Here is a 19625-nt window from a genome sequence, read left to right as displayed (position 1 = left end):
GGATAGAGAGTGGTCCTGATGCAGGACTGATGGCAAGGCAGTCTAGCCTCGCTGAAGGTTCTAGCTCGGTCCACCCGGGTCTGCGTCAATGACCCTGAACTCACAGGCATGACCCAGCCTGCTGCAGTACCCCATGAGGCCCCGCAGGCCATGCTTAGAGTTTCTCATCCAGCTCCCAGGTGCCTCCGTGCATCGTGGCAGGGCTGCCCCGGGGGGTTCGGTTCAGGTAGTTCTGGATGGCGGAGGCGCAGTCCAAGCGTTCCATGGCAGTCATGAGGTAGTGAAGCTCCTGCAGGCTGCCATTTTGTTCCTCGAACAGCTCCAGGATGGCCGCGGCTGGACTACGTTGGCAGGACAAGAACCTGACAGGGAACAGTGAGAAGAAAGCGGGGAAACGAAGGAGCAGTATGAGATCCACCCTGCACCGCTTGCTCCCCTGGGTTCCACTCCTCTTGTGCCTCAGGTTCCTCTTACTAAGCTGAAATCCTGCATGAGACAGCATCTGAGATTGCCCAACCTGTTGGCATTGTGACAACATTGTCCTAGTTAGCTTGCTGTTAACTGGACACAAACTACAGTCATCTGGAAGAGGAAACTCCAACTGAGAAAATGCCCTCATCAGATTGCTCATAGGCAAATTTTTGGGGGCATTTTCCTGATTAATGATTGATATGAGAGGGTCTGGCTCACGATGGGCGATGCTACCCCAGACAGATGGTTCTGGATGGTACAATAAAGCAGGCTTGGGAAACCCACGGGAAGCAAGGCAGTGAGGAGCATTTCTCCATGGCTTCTGCATCAGTTCCTGCCCCCAGGTTCCTGTCTTGAGTTCCTGCCTTGACTTCCCTTCATGATGGAATGTCATGAATAAGCAAATAAACCCTTTCCTTCCCAAGACTATCTTGGCCATGGTGTTTCATCACAGCAATAGAAAAGTCAAACTGAGACAGGGATTATCGACAAATTTCACACAGGAGGCAGGGGAATCATGCATGTTAAGAAACAAAATGGAAAAATTCTTGCTTTAAGTACACATAGGACTTCGTGTTGTGTCTCATGCATAGTTTCCTGTGATGGCCCGTCATTGTTTGGGAACCTTCTAGAATCTCTCTTACAATCTCTAACTCCTCCACCACCCGGCGATGCCCTGCTTCTCTGACCTGTCCTTGCCCCCTTCCACCCTAAGCCTCCTGTCTCCTGGCCCATGCCTACACCACTTTGCATAGCCTGGCCCCCTGCACCTCAGCTGTTCCTCACAGCTAGAGTGACTGACTCTCCATGGTCCCCTCTCGGACATCTTTTCTGACTCTCCACTCTGCAGCCCTCTGGCCAGACCCAGCTATTCCTACTTCAACTCTGTGTGTCTCTCTTCAGTGTTCCGCAATAGTGATCACACACAGAGGGCACAAGGGAAGCTTGCTGTTGTTCTCAGGTTCTCAAGGCCCTTGCTGTAGTTCATTTGTGCTCCTAGGAGGTGAAAACATATTTCACACTGTGTCTCAAAGCTTGGTGGCCCATAGACAGGCACCCAACAATTGCCTCAATCTGTTCTGCCTCCAGGGTCTAGCTCTAGCTCGCCCATCCCTGACCACTGCCTTCAAGCCTGGGCTCTGGGACCTGCACATAATTGTTCTTCTACCCATCCCTTTGTGAGCTTCTTGGCAGGGACCCCAGCCGCATCGCCACTGTGCTTGCTAACACTGCCTGTGTTAACAAGAGGCAGGCTTCCAGCTCCATGTTGTACACACATCATCCTGTAATCTGCTTTTTCATGCCTTGGGCCACAGTGTGGCGAGCGCTCACTAGCTCAGTGACTTGTATCATTTCTTGTGAAATATTTATTGCACACCTACCATGAGACAGACATCATATAACTGACCTCGGGCTGAACGGATGGGTTTGGCATCCCAGGGAGAGAGTGACATATTCTAAATTCTACTGAGGCACTAGTGCCCTTCTCTTCAACTGTAAAACTATGGCTACTTTTTTCTTTCCACTTACAAAATCCATATAGCAGATACATAGGAGTGTGAACTTGAAGCTGACTTCCACAGAGAACATAGAAGAGGCTTCCACTCTATGCCTACCCAAGGAATGAACTGGAACAATGAGCTTGGCCAGGCTCAGAGACACAGATGGGGTGGGGACTCTCACACCAGCATCCCAGCAACCCCTGGGGCTCTCTTACAAAAACTGGAATCTCAATATCTGCTCCCACTTTCTTCCGTACTGAACTTTAACAATAGTTAGAACAAAACTGGCTCCGGTATAGAGGACTGAGACACTGGGGACAAGTCACCCCCTCAGTCCCTGAGAGAGAGGAGGGCTGTCCCAGAACCAGGTCTACTTGTCTTCTGGCCTTTGCCTCCTGACTAAATTGTTAGAAAGTTGTAAGGAATTAGAGTCTTTCTTTCCCCAGTTTGGAACTAAATCTATTTTTATCAATTTCTGTTTCACAAGAAATTGGGAAACATGGGGAGAGCAGGTGACTGGTTTACAGACCTGAGTGTCTGATAACAGTTACTCTGAAGTCTGAGGATATAGATCGGCAGACACAGCTGTCCTTCCAGATTCACTAACTTTCAGGTCACCTCCTTGTCTGTGGTCCAGCTCCCAGAATGTCCTGAAGTCGCCCCAGCCTAGCCCCCCTTTGACCTCCTTGGTTGCTCACCGGATTTTCATGCCACAGAGCCCCATGTGGGTGGCCAGTCTACGCCAGTCGTTCCCAGTGACACTGCTGGGCTCCAACAGCATCTGCAGCTGCTCAAAGAGCTCCGGGGGCAGCCTGCAGCGGGGAACGGGGTGTTTGCGAAAGGAAGCCTCAGAGACCAAAGGCTGGGCAGACGGTTCAGTCTGCTGCCACACAGTCACGAGGTCTTGAGTCCAACAATCAGCACCCACATAAAAAGTCTGGTGGCTTGTACTTATGACCTGAGCATGGGAGAGAGGTAGACAGGCAGATCCCTGGGGCTTGGGGTCCAAGAGCTCCAAGTCCCAGTGAGAGACTTTATCTCAAAAACAAGATTATGGATCCTGGGGAATAACACCTAAGGTTCACCACTGGCTTCCTTGTGCATGCCCACACGTGTTTTCACACACCTACATACATGAACACACACAAGAATGCACACACGCGTGCATACACACACACAAAGGGACTCTGACGTTCTCCATTCCATTACCTTCTGGGGATGCTGAGGCAGGATTGCCAACACCCCCAGACAACTGTCGGGTCACCTTCACCTCACCTATTGCATGGGGGAGGCTGAGAGACAGGAGGTGGTGCCGCCCAGGACTCTTCCTCTGAGGCCTGGAACCTGAGGATTTCCATGTACTTGGATTCCAAGCCCTGAATCACCAACAGGGACAGGGAACACACTCAGGGGTCATGAGAAACTCCTCCCTCAAGGGGTCCCACTGCATTTCTCATGACGTTCCTTCAACCTGCCACAGCCTTGTCACCAGAATATACAGCCTCCACTCCCCGATCCTTTCCCCTCCCGCAGCACCCAGGACCCTCTGACTCCAAACTTCAGGAGCTCCTCAGTCAGGCTTAGATTTGCCCCTGAGAACAATAAAAACCGCACAGGGTGCATCCTAAGCTGCCAGAAGGCATGAGCAAGACAAGGACACCACCCACTAACAGAGAGACTGACCTCCAACTGTCCTCCCTAAATGACAATGTGTGGTGTCTGCCCCCATCTTGCAAGATGCTACTTTGGGTTTTCCAAAGACTCTCAGACCTGACATGCCCGTCTCTTCTCTGCTGCCTTGGGGAGTGGGGAGGTAGCTAACCCCCTTTCCACCGCTCAAGTCCCCGTTTCTAGTTATTCCCATTTAAGACAGATGGGGACCTTGGACGAGGCCAGGGCCTCCAGATCCCCTAGCTGTCCTGAGCTGGGAGAAAGAGCTAATGTAGGATTTGAATTTTTTAATATTCTAATGCATCCATCCATCCATAAAAAGTGCTCAAGGACGGAGGGTCAGTAGGGGCCAGCTGGTCTACGTCCCTTAAAGCTCTGGCACGGTAGCTCTATGGCAAATGCACCCTTCAGCTACTTTGTTTTGTAATTAGGTCCCTAGTCACTGCCTGATGGACCCTTCTCCCTTGCCCAGATCTTCCACAGGTCCTGCAGAACTCACATCCTGGAAGGTGTGCATGGTGACAATGATCTCATTGGTTACTGCCGAGCAGTCTTCATTCTCATTGGCTACAAAGAGAAGCAAGATGGGTAAGAGCAGAAAGTGGGGCTGTAGAACAGGGTGGCTGGGAGGGACAAGCCGGAAGTGAGCAGGGCTCCTGGCGTACCTGCCTTTCTCCGGAAGCAGAAAGAACGGAAGGGGCACTTTCCGTGCCAGATATGAAGGTGGGGAACCAGCTGGCTACTGCTGTCGTCCACGTTTTCCCAACCTGGGGAGAGGACAGAAGCAACGGCCTTAGAGCACAAGGCCTTCCACAAGTCTTTAAGGAGGTTGTGGAGGGGCATCAGGATGGCAAGGGGCAGAAGGGTCTCAAGTCAATGAAAATCTAAGAACTTGAGTGGGTACCTCAAACTGGCCTTGTTCCTATGCCTGTGTCTCTATCTGTGTCTCTATACTATACTATACTATACTATACTATACTATACTATACTATACTATACTATACGCACGCAGCCCTTTAGTCTTCCTTCATCCTCCCATTCTCTATCCCACCTCTTAAAGCAGTCATATGCCCCAGAGATGCTCCTGTCCAGAGCTATACAGAGGATTCCAGAAACACCATCAGCAGCCCCAGCCTTAAGAAGAGCCCCAGCAGGCAGGGAAACTCAGAACATAATTCCCAATCCGAGGCCCTCTCGCTTCCAGCCTCCCTCCTCGCATCCTTCTAGTCCAGGATGGCTGGCGAGGACCGAGTGGGAGACAGGAATGTGAAGAAAGCCAGGAGGTCCTCTCAGGGCTGCTGGGAACCAAATCCAGGAAATGATTTCCTGGAAGACAAGAAGGGAGCCCAAACGGCCCTCCCACGAAGCTTTCCACCCCCACCCCCACCCCCGGGGCCCCCTCACCCTCAGAGATGTACTTGAGCTTCAGACACTGGTCTGCTCTGGCCCCAGTGAAGTCGAAGAGCTGGCAGGGTCCACGCATGCGTCCACCGTGGGGCTGCTCATTGGTGATAGCCCACTGCAGTGCGCAGGGAGTATTGTTCAGGAAGTAGACACGCAACTGCAGGTGGGTCTGCCCGGGCGCCAGTGGGGAGCAGAACACTGCCAGCTGCAGCCACTTGTGGGCTGTCTGACCCAGGGGTGCCTCCAGAACGCAGGTGTAGAGGCTGCGGAGGGAGATGGTGGCGGACGCCCATGCATAAGCACCAGGAAGGGCAGGACCCAAGGTGCCTACCTTCATGCTCCTGACACCTAAGGGATCTCTGAGCAGGTGAGGAGAGCACTCCAAGTAGGTATAGAAGGAGGACCAAGTGAGAGACGGAGTGGCTTAAAGAGTCGAGAAGTGAGTGGGCCATGGTGGCTGTGATGGTGAGACTAGTCAACTTGACAGGGTCTAGAAGCACTGTGGACACAAGTCTCTAGGCACGTCAGTGAGGGAGTTTGTCACCTGAGTTATTGAGGGGGGAAGACCCACCCTGACAGACAGGACTGAGTGAAAACCAAATGACGCAGCAACAGCCACCCCTTTCTCTAACGCTTGGCTGAAGAGGTAGCATGACCAGACGCCCCAAGCCTCTGCCTCTGTGATTGACCTGTACTCTTGGAATGTGGGCCCATGTAGCCTTCCTGAGTTTGCTTTGGTCAGGTGTTTCTCACAGCAGCGAGAGGTGACTAATACAGTGACTGCCACCTCCTGGGGAGGCAAGCCAGTGTGTATTGTCTGCAGCAGAGACAAATTAATCACGGGGAGCCACAATCTGAAGGGGGTCCTGCACATGGTCCTCCTGGGGGTGGAGGGCAACAAGGAAGTTGGGCAGCAGAGGACCTCAGACCCAAGAGATGGAGACCAGGCATGATGAGAGCTTGAAAGGAGCTACCTGCCCTTCCTTAAGAGTTTGAGGGTGGTCCCACAGTGGGGCACGGGCAGAAAAAGGCATCTATAAAGGACAGATGTGGAGATGGGACAAACTCACTACAGGTGTGTCCAACCTTTTGACACCGAGGCACAATGATATCATCCAGTCACACTCAAGAACCATACAATTAAATTTCAAAAAAAAAAATCTCAGTGTTTTAGGCAAGTCTACAGTTCTGTGTTGGAACTTGTTCACAGCCATTTGGGCCGTATGGACTGTGGGTTGGATGTGCCTACTAGACAGAGGGATGGGTTGACTCAGGTGCCTCCAGATAGGCAGAGAGAGAGCAGTGGGACACAGTCTCAAATGGGGTTTCCATGACAGAAATGACTGCCGTGGACATTAGAACAGCAGATTCAGAGAGAGGGCCACAAAGGTCCTAACAGACTGTTGAAGCATCTAGAGGAAGACAGGGGCAGCAGTTCTGACACAAAGACAAGAAGGGGGCAGAGAGGGGGGGGGGGGCACAGAGCAGGGGACAGGCCAATGGACAAGGCCTACCTGAAGTGAGAGAGCAGGATACGGCACTCATCCCGGGAGGTATAAGCCCCCGGCCGACCCAGACACCTCCAGTTCTTGGCATCCAGCAAGGAAGTATTGCTGGTGTAGGCACAGGCCTGACTGGGCTCCTGGGCACAGTGCTTGAATGTGAGGGTGCAAGGCTTCAAGAAGGAGGCTCCATGAGGGCCACATGCCACCACAGGACTCACTAGCCCCTGTCTGTGAGACAATGATGGGGCATCCATCAGGTCCCACACCAGAACCAAGGACACCCTCTCCTGGCGACCCACTGCCACAGCACCTGGAGGGACAAAGGGCTGAGGTGAGTCCAACACACGAGGCCAGGCAGAGAGGGCAGGGCACCCAGCAGAACACCAAGAGGCTGTGTAAATGAGGAAGTCCTCCATGAGCTGACTTAGAGTCACCATTTCCTTCCACGGCCACAGCCACTCGGATGGGGACATGTTTGACTTTCCGCATCACACACAGCCTTCCTTTGTTTGGAGACTTGTCGCCACAGGCTGTCTTTAGAGCAAGGCATTTTATTTCCACCTGCTGGGAAGCTGTCCCGAAAGATATGCGGAGACTCATCTTTGGAGAATCTATCTTTGGAATCAAAAAGGCTAAACTATAAATACAGTTTTCCAAATCCAAAGTTATCTGTGGGTGGAGCTCAGATGGGGTACCCTACCTTGCTGCCTGAAGAACTCTGCCAAGAAGGATGCTGGGAGTCGTTACCTGGTGGGACGAGCAGAGAAATGCCTGTGTCCTGCAGCATCAGGCATCCGCCACGGTGGTCCACTTCTCGAGCAGAATACACCAGTAACTTATTCATCAGCTTCCGGGTGATGGTCTGGCCCCGGGTGGGCGTGTGGAGCTCCTGGTAGAACGCAGCCACCTCTGGTAGTGTCGGTGGTGGGCACTGCCTTGGGGGCTCATATTCTGGTAATGAAGTGGGTGGGAACACGGTCTCCTCTTGGTCATCTGGATTCCTGCAGTCTTTTGGCCGCCACCGAGAACAGTGCCAGCGAAGGCACTGAAGCAGAAGGAAAGCGCTGGCCACAGGTATCCCCACCAACAGAAGGAACTCGAAAGGGTACACAGAACTGTCCTGGGGGCTCATCTGCCTGGTCACGCCTACACCCCTGCACCAGCCAAGGCCAAGGGCCTGCGGGGAAAGTGGGTAGAGTCAGTAGAGCTGCACTAAGTCTCTAATTTGTGGAGGCAAACACTTCACTCCCCTACAGCAATGCTCTCCCCATTTTCCCTCTCCCCCATGTAGATTCACACACACATTCAGCAGCCTTCCTGAGCTAGGCATGGTGGTACAGATCTATAATTCCAGCCCTTGTGAGGCAGTAAGATTTGAAGTTCAGGGACAGCCTGAGGTACAAACTGTCCCCCAAAAGAAAGAGCTTCCCACAGTTCTCCACAATCTAGGTCAGCAAAGTAAATCCTGGGCACAGAGAACGTATATTCTGAGTTAGAGGACATGAGTTCAAGGCCATATCAGTCACTGTACCTATTACAATTATCATATTATCCTCACCCATCCAAATATCTACTTTTGAGCCAGTAGAGATACATGCCTATAATCCTAGCAATCAGGAGGCTGCAACAGGAAGATCCTACATTGGAAGCCAGCTTGGGTGTCATATTATCTCAAAATCTATCTTTATTTATGAGCACTCATTTTTAAGAAAAATCTGTAAGGGAAAAAAGTAAGCGCCAATCTGATTGATATAAGCATGTATAGGCTCAGGGCAGAGAGCTCTGCATGCACAAGGCCCTGGGTTTGAGCCGGAGTAACATGGGAAGAAAGAGGGTGGGGAGAGGAGAGAGAGAATGTAAACTATAGAGAGGTGTCTTCAATAGTGTACATCATAAAAACATGAGCCAATTATGTAACTTGACATATTTTATTGGTCACATTACAAAGTGATAGCAGGGACTGGAAAGATAGATGGCTCAGTGGTAAAAAGCATCTACTACTCTTGCAGAGATCTGAGATTCAGATCCCAGCATCCATGCTGGGAGGCTCACAACTGCCTGTAACTCCTGCTCCATGGGATCCAGCAACCTCTTCTGACCTCTTTGGAACCCACATACAGGCATACACTCACACAGACATTCACATACATGCGCATGGGAATACCAAAATAAATATTTTAAAGTAATAATAATATTTGTATTTAATCCAACACATTCAAAATAGTATGTTGTCAGGTAATGGGTATGAACTCATTAGTGAACTATTACACCCGACTCCCTGAGTACTTTACCCTTAGAGCACAGTTCAGCTGGGACTTGCCATAGTTCACATTGTTCCATGACGACTCGTGTCTTAGTGGAAGTCTGGAAGAATATACTCCCAACCCGTTCTATTGATCACCATGGAAAATCATGACAACTGGAGAATACAAAAATGAATTCTAGAAGTCTCCGCATGGCTTGGATTTTTCACAGCAAGCATCTCCTTTGCATGAACTTTGTAATTGTGTATGTACATGTCTGTGGAAGTCAGATATCAGCCTTGGATATCATTCTTCAGGATGTGTATTTGTGTGTGTATGCATGTGTGTGTACATGTACATGTACATATGTATGTCTAGGTATGTGCCCACAGAAGCCAGAGACATCAGATTCCCCTGGAGCTAGAGTTAAAGGCAGTTGCAAGCTGCCTAACATAGGAACCAAATGCTCATCTTCTGGAAGAGCAGCAAGTGTTCTTAACCACTGAGTCACCTCTCCAGCCCCCACCTTGTTTTTTGTTTGTTTGGTGGGTTGGTTGGTTTCACTTGGTCTGTTTTGTTTTGCTTTGCTTTGTTTCTTTCTTCTATTTTTTTGGGACAGGGTCTCTCACTAGGAGTGGGAGCTCACCCAAGAGGCTTGGATGGATGGCCAGCGAGAACCCAGGCATTCACCTAGCTCTGCCTCCCCAGCGCCAAGATTACTAATGCAAGCCACTACGCCTACATTTTTACTTGGGTACCAGGGACCCAACTCAGTTCTCATTTGCACACAGGAAGCACGGTGTCAATCAAGCCATCTTTCTGGTCTTTGGAAATTGTGAGACGTTTGTTGAGTCCTATGGCTTTGCACTTTCTTAAAGAGGATGGCATGAGGTCATGTGGGAAGCACCCATAGATGATGCAGCACTATCCAAATGTGTTTATTTATGTCCCTCCACCTGCCATAAAAGTCAGAAGGTAGCTCCTGGGCATTACATACAGTACAGCATGATCAGCAAGAGTTACAAATGGAAACAAAAAAGAGAAAAGGATGAAGAAGAAAAATAAGCGGGGCCTTAGAGAGAGAATGAAATGAGTGAGGCCAAAAGCACATGCTCACTGAGGGCCTGGCAGTGGGAGCCCCAGGAACTTAGAACTTTCTATCAACCTCCAGCATACATGTCAGTTTTCCCTGGATCTGCTCCCACCCCTTTCTACTTCCTCCTTGAGCCCTGCTGACTCCTAACACCCACACACTCTGGTGGGACTGGGCTCCCATTCCCTGCACATTCTGGCTTGGGCTCCTTCATCCCTGGGCATGCCCTAGCCCTTGACTGGCTCCCAACCTCCCTGCTGCCAGTCTAGTCTGAAAAGCTCCTCCTCATATGCTGTCCTGCCAGCTTTCTCCCATGAGCGTTTCTGATCAGCAGCTGCACATCGGGTACCATGGGAGGCTCCAAAAGGGCCAAAGATGTCTTGTTCGGCCGTGGAGGAGCTGCTGGGGGAAGGCCATTCCTCCATTTGACAGCTGAATTTCTTGAGGCGTGATGTCCTCCTCCAAGGAGGCTTCTGTAACTCATGAGTCCTTCACTAACTGGAAAGGCTCCCAGCATCCCCTCCTCTTCGCCAGCCACCTGCAGCCAAAGACCTACAAAGACTTCAATCCCTTTCCAGCCCCTGACAGGCAGACGCTCCTCTGCACCATCACCACTGGAGATCTGGGAGGGGCCTGTTTCCCCTGCATCCTCACTGAAGATGTGCACAGGAGATGGGACATTGCTCACTTTATCTTGAAACACAACCTTGAGGCTAGAGCCTCAACCTTCTTTAGCCAGGCCACCTGCAAGGCCACAGGTGAATCAGGAAGTGGCCAGAAGCTGAGCTGGGAAGGAAGCAAGCTCCCTGGTAAGCCTCCTCATTCCCTTTGCTGCTTTCACTATTAATAGCACCACAACTATTAAAAACTGATAGAATTGGCTTGGCTTGTGTCGTACACCCATGTGTCTTCACTTCACGGGTGATGTGGGAGTCTTCTGTTTTGTGTTGCATTCATTGGTTAACTAATAAAGAAAACTACTTGGCCTGATAGGACAGAAAATTAGGTAGGCGGAGTAGACAGAATAGAATTCTGGGAGAAAGAAGCCAAGTCAGGCAGTCACCATGATTCTCCCATCCAACACAGACACAGGTTAAGATCTTCCCTAGTAAGCTACCTCGTGGGCTACACAGATATTAGAAATGGATTAGATCAATATGTAAGAGCTAGCCAATAAGAGGTTATAACTAATGGGCCAAGCAGTGTTTAAAAGAATACAGTTTCCGTGTAATTATTTCAGGGCATAAGCTAGCCATGTGGGTGGCCGGGTGCTGGAGATGCAGCCCCGCACTTGTATTACAACACACGGGTAAGGAAGCTGAGCTCTTTCTGCCTGCTGCAGGGATGGAGTGAGGAGCAGTGTGTAGGAACTGGAGATGCACAGGAGTGACTAGTTCGAGCTTGCCCCACCCCTCCTTTGCTCCCAGGTCTCTGCAGTCCCACTTCTAGAGACAATGGCATTGGATGGAGAAGGAGCAAACACAAAGAAAGATGGTTCTGCTCTGCAACAACAGCACTTGTGAGAATGAGGCAGGAAGACTGAGTTTGAGGACATACAATGAGACTGTCTCAAAGAAAGGAACGAGGGGGGAGTACGGGGAAGAGGGAGAAGAAAGGGGCTAGGGATGGTTCAGCAGCTAAGAATACTGGCTTTCAGAAGACCTGGGTTTGATTCTCAGCACCCCCATGGGGTTCACAACCATCTGTAACTCCAGTCCCAAGTGACTGAGACCCTCTTCTGGCCTCTGTGGGCACCACATGATCATGGTGCACATCCTACAGGCAGGCAAAACACTGTACACGAAATAAAAATAAACAAGTGAGAACAAGGAGAGAAAAGAGGAGGAGAAAAGGTGGACAGGAGGAGGAACTAGAGGGGCTGAAAAGGAATAAAAGCATCTCGGGGATCCAGGGTAAGTGATGACATTTATGCCCTGCCTGCCTAGGCTCCAGCAGCCCCAGATGGCTGATAAAAGAGAATGGAATGAGAGGAACCTCTCTGTTTCTATAACAACAGCCTACTTGAGGCCCACTAAAGATCAGAGTCCAAATCCCCACCTCCCCTTGCCCAGCTGCCCCACCTGGAAAGTTAGCATATAACACTCCCACAGCACCCTGGGCCTCAAGGGAGCCTGTCCCACAGCACCCTGGGCATCAAGGGAGCCTGTTGTTCTCTCTGGCCTGCAGCAGCTCAACTCTCAACTCCTCCCAGCTCAAGCCAGGGGCCAGCTGACCACTCTTCCAGACTCCCTCAGCCTTCACCCCATCCCCATCTCTCCATCTCCCCCCATCCCAAGAAGGGAATGGAGCCAAAGTTGAAGGGACCAGCTTGCAGCCCTGCCAATTCACCATGTTCTCTAACTCCCAACTCCTCAGAACCCAATTCTCCAGCCCAGAGCATTCTGGGTAACATTTCCCCAAAACAAGGGGCATTAGAATACCTATTATCACCTGTCCTATGAACAAAGACCTAGAATCTCACTGCAAAGATCTGTTCATATCCTGTAGATATTCATCCCTCCACTCCTCCCTGATTCTCACTAGAACACCTGATAGAGTTCTGAGACATAAAAAGTACAGGCCTGAGCTGGGCTTGGCAGCACTAGCCAGTAATTCCAGCTACTCAGGAGGCTGCAGGAGGGGGTGGGTCACAAATTCAAAGATGTCCTAAGCTTACAGAGAGTTTAAGGCCATCCTGGGCAATGCAGTAAGTCTGTCTTAAAAAGTAAGAATCCAGCATAAGGGGCACACCTTTATCTCAGCACTTAGGAGGCAGAGGCAGGCAGATCCCTGTGAGTTGGAGGACAGCCTGGTAGTGAGCTGCAGGGCAGCCTGGGCTACATAGTGAGACCCTGTCTCAAACAAACAAAGGAACAAAAATAAAGAGTAAAAGAAGACTGGGGTGTAGCTTGGTGACGGAACACTTGTGTGCATGCCCACGTTTCTAGGTTCAAACCACAGTACCAGGGAAACAACAAAAACAAGACAATGAATGAGGCCACAGACAGTTCAAGGTCAGCACTCATGAGCAGAATATACATTTCTACCAAACACAGAATCACCCACTTCTGACACCAGCCAGCACTGGCCCTTTCTTCCCTCCTCTGTGCAGAGGGTCATCACCGGGTGGCAGACTAGCTTAGCTGATCTTGCTCTTTCCTGGGCCTCTTAGCAATACCATCCCCTTGCTGCTGCCACACACACACACACACACACACACACACACACACACACACTGGGGTACCCACCTTAATATCAGTTTGTTCCAAGCGGCCGCTAGCACACCCAGAAGCAATAATTCCTTCTCTAAGAATCAGAAAGGCCAACCAGACCTGTCTCCAGGCCAGCAGACAAGTGGACTTGGGCAGGGAATGCAGGCAGGTGTGGCCTTCCACTTCCCGGCAGCCCAGTCACGCTATGGAGGGGTGGCAGAGAATGTTTTTGTCTATTGGCAAAGTCCAGGTGAGGCCTGGAGTCAGCACACTTCCCAGGGCGGGTCTGGAAGGGAGGAGGGAAGGAGGCAGCTTTGATGCTGATAAGCTAAGGCCCCTACCAAAGGCTGCTGGTACGGTGACGCCCCAGGACTCACCTGGGATTCTTGTTCAAATGCAACCGCTGTTTCCACAGGATCTGGCGGGAGCTCAAAGCACCTTCCGGGTGAGCCAGTGCAGCCGATCCTCACACTGAGAGTCTCTTTTCCGCCCTCCCTGCATGGGAAGATCACACAGGTCCAGTGTTCAAGACTCGCATATCTGCTCCCCACCCCCGCAGAGTTGGTGGGACACTGCCTTTGGGCTGGACACTTGCCCTAGCCCTTGACCGGAGTTGGTGAGACGCTTGCTCTTACCTTGAGCAGGAGTTAGTGCTGACACTCTCAAGGCTCTGAGCCCTGAAGAGCTGAAGAGCAAGCAGAGCCCTGGAGCCCTGAGCGTCTAGGATGAAAGCCCCTCGGGCAGGGAGCTGCCCACCGGTTTGCTGCTGTCTGCCTCTTCAACGCACAGCCATCTTTCCATGGGCTCCTAAACTGACTCCATATCTTGGCTTTGGTGAACGGCACTGCTATAAACGTGGGAATACAGATATGAACGTCTGGAAAGAGCGGGAAGCAGGGGGTGGGGCGACGCTCGACAATGGGCTGCAGTTTGATAAAGTAAGTTCTGGTGCCCGGTGAGACTGCAGTGCAGCAGGGTAGCTACAGGGGACCAAAGTGTGCCCTGAACTCCGAAATAGATAGAAAACAGGATGTTGACTGTTGTCTCAACTTCAGGGATAAATGTTTGAGGAAATTAATATTCTAATTACTTTGATTTGATCATTACAAAATGTATCCATGCATCAAGACATCTTGCAGTATACCCAATAAATATGTAGTTACTGTGCATCAATCAAAAATAAAATTTTTAATAGTTTTTTATTTTAGTGTATTGTTTTATATGTTTGCTTTTATTCTATTTTGTTTAATTTATGAGTGTGTGTGTGTGTGTGTATTCCCATACCTCCTGTACACAGGAGCCTTCAGAGACCAGAAGAGGGGATCATATCCCCTGAAGCTGGAATTATAGACAGCTGTGAACCACTTGATGTGGGCACTGGGATCTGAGTTCAGGTCCTCTGAAAGAGCCAAAAGTTCTGCTAACCACTGAATAGTCTCTCCAGATCCTAAATACAATTTTAAAAAGAGAAAAAAAGAAAAAGGAAAGGAAAGAATAGATAGAGAGATGATAGATAGATAGATAGATAGATAGATAGATAGATAGATAGATGAGGATAGATAGACAATAGATAGATAGCTTATAGATTAATGATAGATAGATAGATAGATAGATAGATAGATAGATAGATAGATAGATAGAGAGAGAGAGATGAATTAGGGCCGGGAAAATGGCTCAGTCAGTACAGTGTTTGTGTTGCATGCTCAAGGACCTGCTAAGTTCAAAAGCCTAAATCCACATAAAAGACACTGGTAACTCTCTAGAGTTGGGGAGAGACAGATGGAACGGTGGGCCACCTGGCCAGCCAACACAGTCAACTTGGTCAGTTCCAGGCCAGGGAGAAGGCCTGTCTCAAAAATAAATAAATAAATAAATAAATAAATAAATAAATAAATAAAATAGTGGACTCCAACTGAGAGAGCTGGCACTCAAGACTGTCCTCTGGCCTCCATGTGCTAGTAACATACCCCTCCTCCACATACACACAGGCGTGCACCTGCACACACGTGCATATACGCACACATAAAAGAACATCTAAAAATGGTTTCCTCTCCCAGTTAATTATTCTCTTATCTCGCATCCCCTCGGCTTCCATCCCTGGGTGGAGATGGCAGGGAGGGTGGTGCCCCAGTGGGTGTCACCAGGGACCCATGGAGAGCAGCTAGCCCTATAAAGAAGACCCAGTGCCTAAAGGACATGCAAGGAAGGGTGCTCACAACTCTGGCAGGGGACAGACAGGGAGGTAGCTGTCTTTGTTATACAAAGCTGTCTGAGTCATGCAGAAGACTGGGCCTCGCCAACAGGCAGGGACACTCTCCCCTGTCCCTTTTCAGGGTGCCTGGGAGGAAGCACCAGGCCACTCCCACCCAGATTCCCTACCTACCTCCACTGCCTGCTGCTTTCATCTCTGAGACACCAAGTGCTGGGGGTTGGAAAGATATGCCAAACCCTAGCCAGGCCAGGTGGAAACAGGCCAGCCATGAGGCTGTAGTCGGGGACTGTGTTCGCGGGTCACGAACTCATTTCCAAAGCTGGTGCTTGCCTCACATGAAGACAATCTGGTTCCAGAGGAGCTCTAGAGACATCTGGGGGCCTCTGTCATCCCCAGGGACACAGAGGTGGGTCACAGGAGCAGAGACCTACATGGTAGGATTTTAGCAGAGACCCGTAGGATTGTAGCTCCAGGCTGGGCTGTTAGAGAAGTTGAAGATTTCAATGTCAAACTCCGAACTAGGGGGCCTCCTCCAAACGCCCAAGTATCAACAGGGCACTGAGGGGCCGAAGGAGGGAAGAGGAGCAGCTCAGCACTAGAGTGCTTGATAGCAGGCATGAAGCCCTGGGTACATTTAATCCCTAATCTCTCTCTCTCTCTCTCTCTCTCTCTCTCTCTCTCTCTCTCTCTCTCTCTCACACACACACACACACACACACACACACACACACAAGTCCTAACAGACCAGGGTGTGGGTGTGTGGACAGGAGCACTCACACAAACAGCCACATAGACTCCCCAACAACGCCACCACCCTTTTCATCTGAGAAAGGGAGGAGGGCAGGAGCCCAGCTCCACCCTCTCCAGTCCCTCCCCCTCTTCTGTGTTGTGCCCCATCAGACGTCATCAGGCATCCGGCCTGGGAGGTGTGTGCCTGAGGTAAGCGAGGAAGTCCTGGGAACCGAAGAGAGGATAGGCACGGTCAATAAGAAGCTTCAGCACCAGATGAAAAATTAGGAATAACTGAGACAGGGAGGTGGGTAGTGGGCAGTGAGAGGCAGCGAGAACCCAATAGAAAAATGCAGACAGGCTTGATGCTCAGCCCTGCCCCAGGAACTTCCAGAACTTGTCCCTGACCTGTGATTGGAAAGGGCGGGTCTGTCGGTCACTCTAGGACAGAAAACAATCAGACTTTTATTTCTGTCAAATTCCATCGATCTTACGACAGATGCTGAAACAGGAAGAGCAAGTAAGAAGACTGATACTGACCAGGGCTTTAGGAGGAGGGGCCTAAACATTGGCCCACATGCAAACGGCATACAGAGAGAGCAAATGGGGATGGCATTTTTCATCAAAGACAACGCTGTTGTGTCCTTCAGAGTCAAACCACAAGAAATCTGGACACCTGTGCTTGCAAACCAACATATGGGAATGGGGAGACGCAGACCACATCCCTGAAGGACCAGGAGCAGGTGAGAATAAATGAGAAGGGGATCCACGGCGTCCGTTGATAGTGCCTGACGCTGGGCAGCCCAGCCTGGGTGGGCCTCTTGAGTGTGCCAGTCTGGTCTAACGAGATAAGATAGGGCGGATGAGTGGGGCGGCTGGGGGTTATAACTGGCGTAGCAAACCCTGGCTCCCACACTCAGAACGTGGCTGCCATGTGAGTTTTCCTGGAGGGTTGCAGTCAGACATCTATTCACCTCAGAAAGCACACTGACAGAAAATCAAAGAAATGGTCCGGTTAAGTCCAGCCTTGTAAACCAACGAACAAGCTTCATAGGCTTCCCTACTCCCTCCAGGATGCCCCCGCCAGCCTCGGTAAGACACAGTTCTTGAGACTCTACAGGCTTGCTATCTGCCTGGCCAGGTGCTGCCTATGTTGGGAGAGAAAGATCGAACCTGGTCCCAATTCACAGGAGTCAGGCGAGAGGAGGAAGCCTTTGCTCTGCTGAACTGTGCTCCCCACTGACTGCGTGAGTGGATAATGTGGGGAACAGAAGGCACGGATGCCAGAAAATGGCAGGGGAATGGTAGCTGCAGATGGTTCAGGGGTCATGACTAGAGCTGGCTCAAGGGGGAGGACCTCCAATGAGGAACTCTGGCCTCAAATTTGAAGGCCTCGAAGAAGGGTGGAGGAACGCTCATCCCAGCATTCTCTCTGCCTGCCCAGACTTTGCCTCTCTACGGTGAATGCAGCTTCAAGGGCCTGTCTTTGTGGGTGTGCCCCTCCTGGGACCCATCCTGATTTGCATGTTCACTCCTAATGATTTGTCCGATTGGTGTGAGGATGACAGGAAGCTGTCGTGGTGTCCACCCCACAAGGTCATATTGCCTGTGTGGGCAACCATCTACTCTGTCATGGGGTGAGTGTGTGGCCTTGGAGCCTGCAGGGGTTGAAGGTAATCAACCCCTTGCTCTGTACCTTGGCCTCCAGATGGATGGTACCCCATTTTCTTTGGGTAGGGGTCCCCCCACAAACAAAAATGCCCTACATTCCCCAGATTCCAGCAAGCCCTCTGCTTCCCCCCTCTCCAACCCTCCCAGCCTTCTCCCCAGGACATCTAACCCCTCCCACCCAATTCCTCCCCCCAGCTCTTCCTTGGCTCTCAAGATTTATTTTATTTTACATGTGTGAGTGTGTCTGTCTGTCTCTGTGTGAGTGTGTGTGTGTGTGTGTGTGTGTATGTGTGTGTATGAGTGTATGCTGTGCATGAACACCAGAAGAAGGCATCAGGCTTTTTCGAGCTGCAGATACGTGAAGTTACAAATCACCTGGCAAGGCTGCTGGGAACCAACTGTGTGTCCTCTGGAAGGGCAGGGAGTGCTCTTAACTGCGGAACCATCTCTCCAGCCCCTCCTTGGCCCTCAAATGATTCTTGCACCCACCTTTGCACATGCCAGACTCAGGGTACTTGCCTTGGCAGCCAAGAGGCCTTATGCCAGAGGGTCTGGCTCCTACAGAACACTCTGTCTCTGCAGCTATGCCTCCTACCTGGTGTGGAAGGACCTGGGAGGGGGCTTCCGGTGGCCCCTAGCACTGCCCCTTGGCCTCTACACTTTCCAGCTCACCCTCAGCTGGACCTTCTTGGTGCTCTTCTTGACAGCCAACAACCCTGGGCTGGTAAGGCACATGATGCTCCATGCTGGGAGAAAAAGAACATGAAACCACATGGCTCCACATCAGACAGTGGGACCAACAAGCGGCATGCATGCAATTCGTACAGTGTGCCCAGTGCTCCAGGGATGGGATTTCTGTGTCAGAGTACTGTAGAAAGGCAGAGGGTCCTAGTTCCTGACACAGCACGGCTACACCCTCCCATCATTTCTGCCCAGGCCCTCCTGGACCTGTTGCTCCTCTATGGGCTGGTGGCAAGCATGGTGCTCATCTGGCAGCCGATCAACAAGCTGGCTGCTCTGCTCCTACTGCCCTACCTGGCCTGGCTCACTGTGACTACCGCCATCACCTACCGCCTGTGGAGGGACAGCTTATGTCCAGCGTACCAGCCTTAGCCATCAAGAAGAGCAACTGAGGCGCCAGGGAACAGGGAGGTGGTAAGTGGGAGGAGTAGTTGTAGAGCTAGAGACACTTGATGTGGCCACTCTCCTTAGACTTTGGAGAAATAGAAAAGAGGAGGGTGTTTTCTGATACATAATAAAATCCTGTTGTTGACTTTGAGGGTGTGATGTTAAGTGGACATGGATGCATAGCGTCCAGCATCCAGGGCTGCAGAGTGGGAGCCTCCCCTGTAGGAGTGACGAGTGGATGCAGGAACACACGCTGGGTAGGGTGACCACCATGTCTCCTCTCTCATGCCTCCCCAAGCCCAGACCAGGGGTTAGCATTTAACGCTTATCTCAGGAACAGAATCTCGGGCCAGCAAGATCAGGTAAAGTCCTTCCCACTAAAACAGAATGAAACCTGATTTCTATCCCTGGGGACCACACGGTGGACAGGAAAAAATGAATCCCGAAAGTTGTCCTTTGACCTCCACATAAGCACTGTGATATACACACATATATACACATGTGCATACATGCACATGTGCGTACATGCACACACCCACACCAAATAGATGAACAAATAAATAAAAAATGGAATCTTGCCTAGAGTGTTGGTGCACTTCTGTAACCCCAGGAGCATTCAGGAAATAATTCAAGGCCATCCTTGGCTATACTGCATAAATTTAAAAAGAAAAAAAAACATTCTTAAAACAGTACATAAAAAGAAACGAAGTCAAAAGGACTCCTGAGGAGGAAGCATGCTGACTCAGCAGGTAGGTGTCTGAGACCACCCAACAGTTGAACTGGA

The 19625-nt window shown here is 50.7% G+C and overlaps 2 protein-coding genes across 15 annotated transcripts in view; one reads left to right on the top strand and one right to left on the bottom strand.

Moving 5' to 3' along the window:
• Unc5cl (unc-5 family C-terminal like) overlaps window positions 1–15615 on the bottom strand; it is an 18915-nt gene extending 3300 nt beyond the window's left edge. Inside the window, exons 1-12 of one of the 3 annotated variants that reach the window (XM_050132536.1) lie at window positions 15485–15615; window positions 13737–13948; window positions 13479–13596; window positions 13138–13387; window positions 7301–7730; window positions 6563–6863; window positions 5049–5311; window positions 4310–4411; window positions 4144–4211; window positions 3249–3349; window positions 2672–2785; window positions 1–362 (exon numbers count right to left, since the gene is read on the bottom strand). The exon at window positions 1–362 is cut by the window's left edge and continues 3300 nt beyond it. In XM_050132536.1, coding sequence (XP_049988493.1) covers window positions 155–362; window positions 2672–2785; window positions 3249–3349; window positions 4144–4211; window positions 4310–4411; window positions 5049–5311; window positions 6563–6863; window positions 7301–7685 — 1542 coding nt within the window. In that variant the 5' untranslated portion in view covers window positions 7686–7730; window positions 13138–13387; window positions 13479–13596; window positions 13737–13948; window positions 15485–15615 and the 3' untranslated portion in view covers window positions 1–154. Of the gene's footprint in view, window positions 363–2671; window positions 2786–3248; window positions 3350–4143; window positions 4212–4309; window positions 4412–5048; window positions 5312–6562; window positions 6864–7300; window positions 7731–13137; window positions 13388–13478; window positions 13687–13736; window positions 14249–15484 lie in introns of those variants that run through there. The other 2 variants (XM_050132537.1, XM_050132539.1) reach the window with 2 other exon arrangements.
• Tspo2 (translocator protein 2) lies at window positions 15574–19419 on the top strand. 12 transcript variants are annotated; one of them, XM_050132547.1, is made up of 7 exons: window positions 15574–15719; window positions 16542–16785; window positions 17116–17134; window positions 17233–17289; window positions 17487–17679; window positions 18296–18437; window positions 18650–19419. In XM_050132547.1, exons 5-7 carry the CDS (start codon window positions 17507–17509, stop codon window positions 18824–18826), a joined length of 492 nt encoding a protein of 163 aa, XP_049988504.1. In that variant the 5' UTR covers window positions 15574–15719; window positions 16542–16785; window positions 17116–17134; window positions 17233–17289; window positions 17487–17506; the 3' UTR covers window positions 18827–19419. The 12 variants fall into 12 exon arrangements, with proteins under 12 accessions (XP_049988504.1, XP_049988506.1, XP_049988500.1 ...); XM_050132550.1 differs by lacking the exon at window positions 15574–15719 and adding an exon at window positions 15750–16252 and having other exon boundaries at window positions 16693–16785; XM_050132549.1 differs by lacking the exon at window positions 17116–17134.
• The last annotated feature ends 206 nt before the right edge of the window (window positions 19420–19625 follow it).

Source organism: Alexandromys fortis, unplaced genomic scaffold (assembly GCF_014885135.2).
Source record: "Alexandromys fortis isolate MF-2015 unplaced genomic scaffold, M_Fortis_MF-2015_v1.1 scaffold_395, whole genome shotgun sequence".
Taxonomy (NCBI): Eukaryota; Metazoa; Chordata; class Mammalia; order Rodentia; family Cricetidae; genus Alexandromys; species Alexandromys fortis.
This window is presented reverse-complemented; position numbering and strand designations above follow the sequence as displayed.

Coding starts and splice junctions, on each gene's coding strand:
- Tspo2 (XM_050132540.1), top strand. CDS start 18,000: ATGTGTGTGTATGAGTGTATGCTGTGCATGAACACCAGAAGAAGGCAT. Junction 18,438..18,649: donor CAGCCAACAACCCTGGGCTG/GTAAGGCACATG, acceptor ATTTCTGCCCAG/GCCCTCCTGGACCTGTTGCT.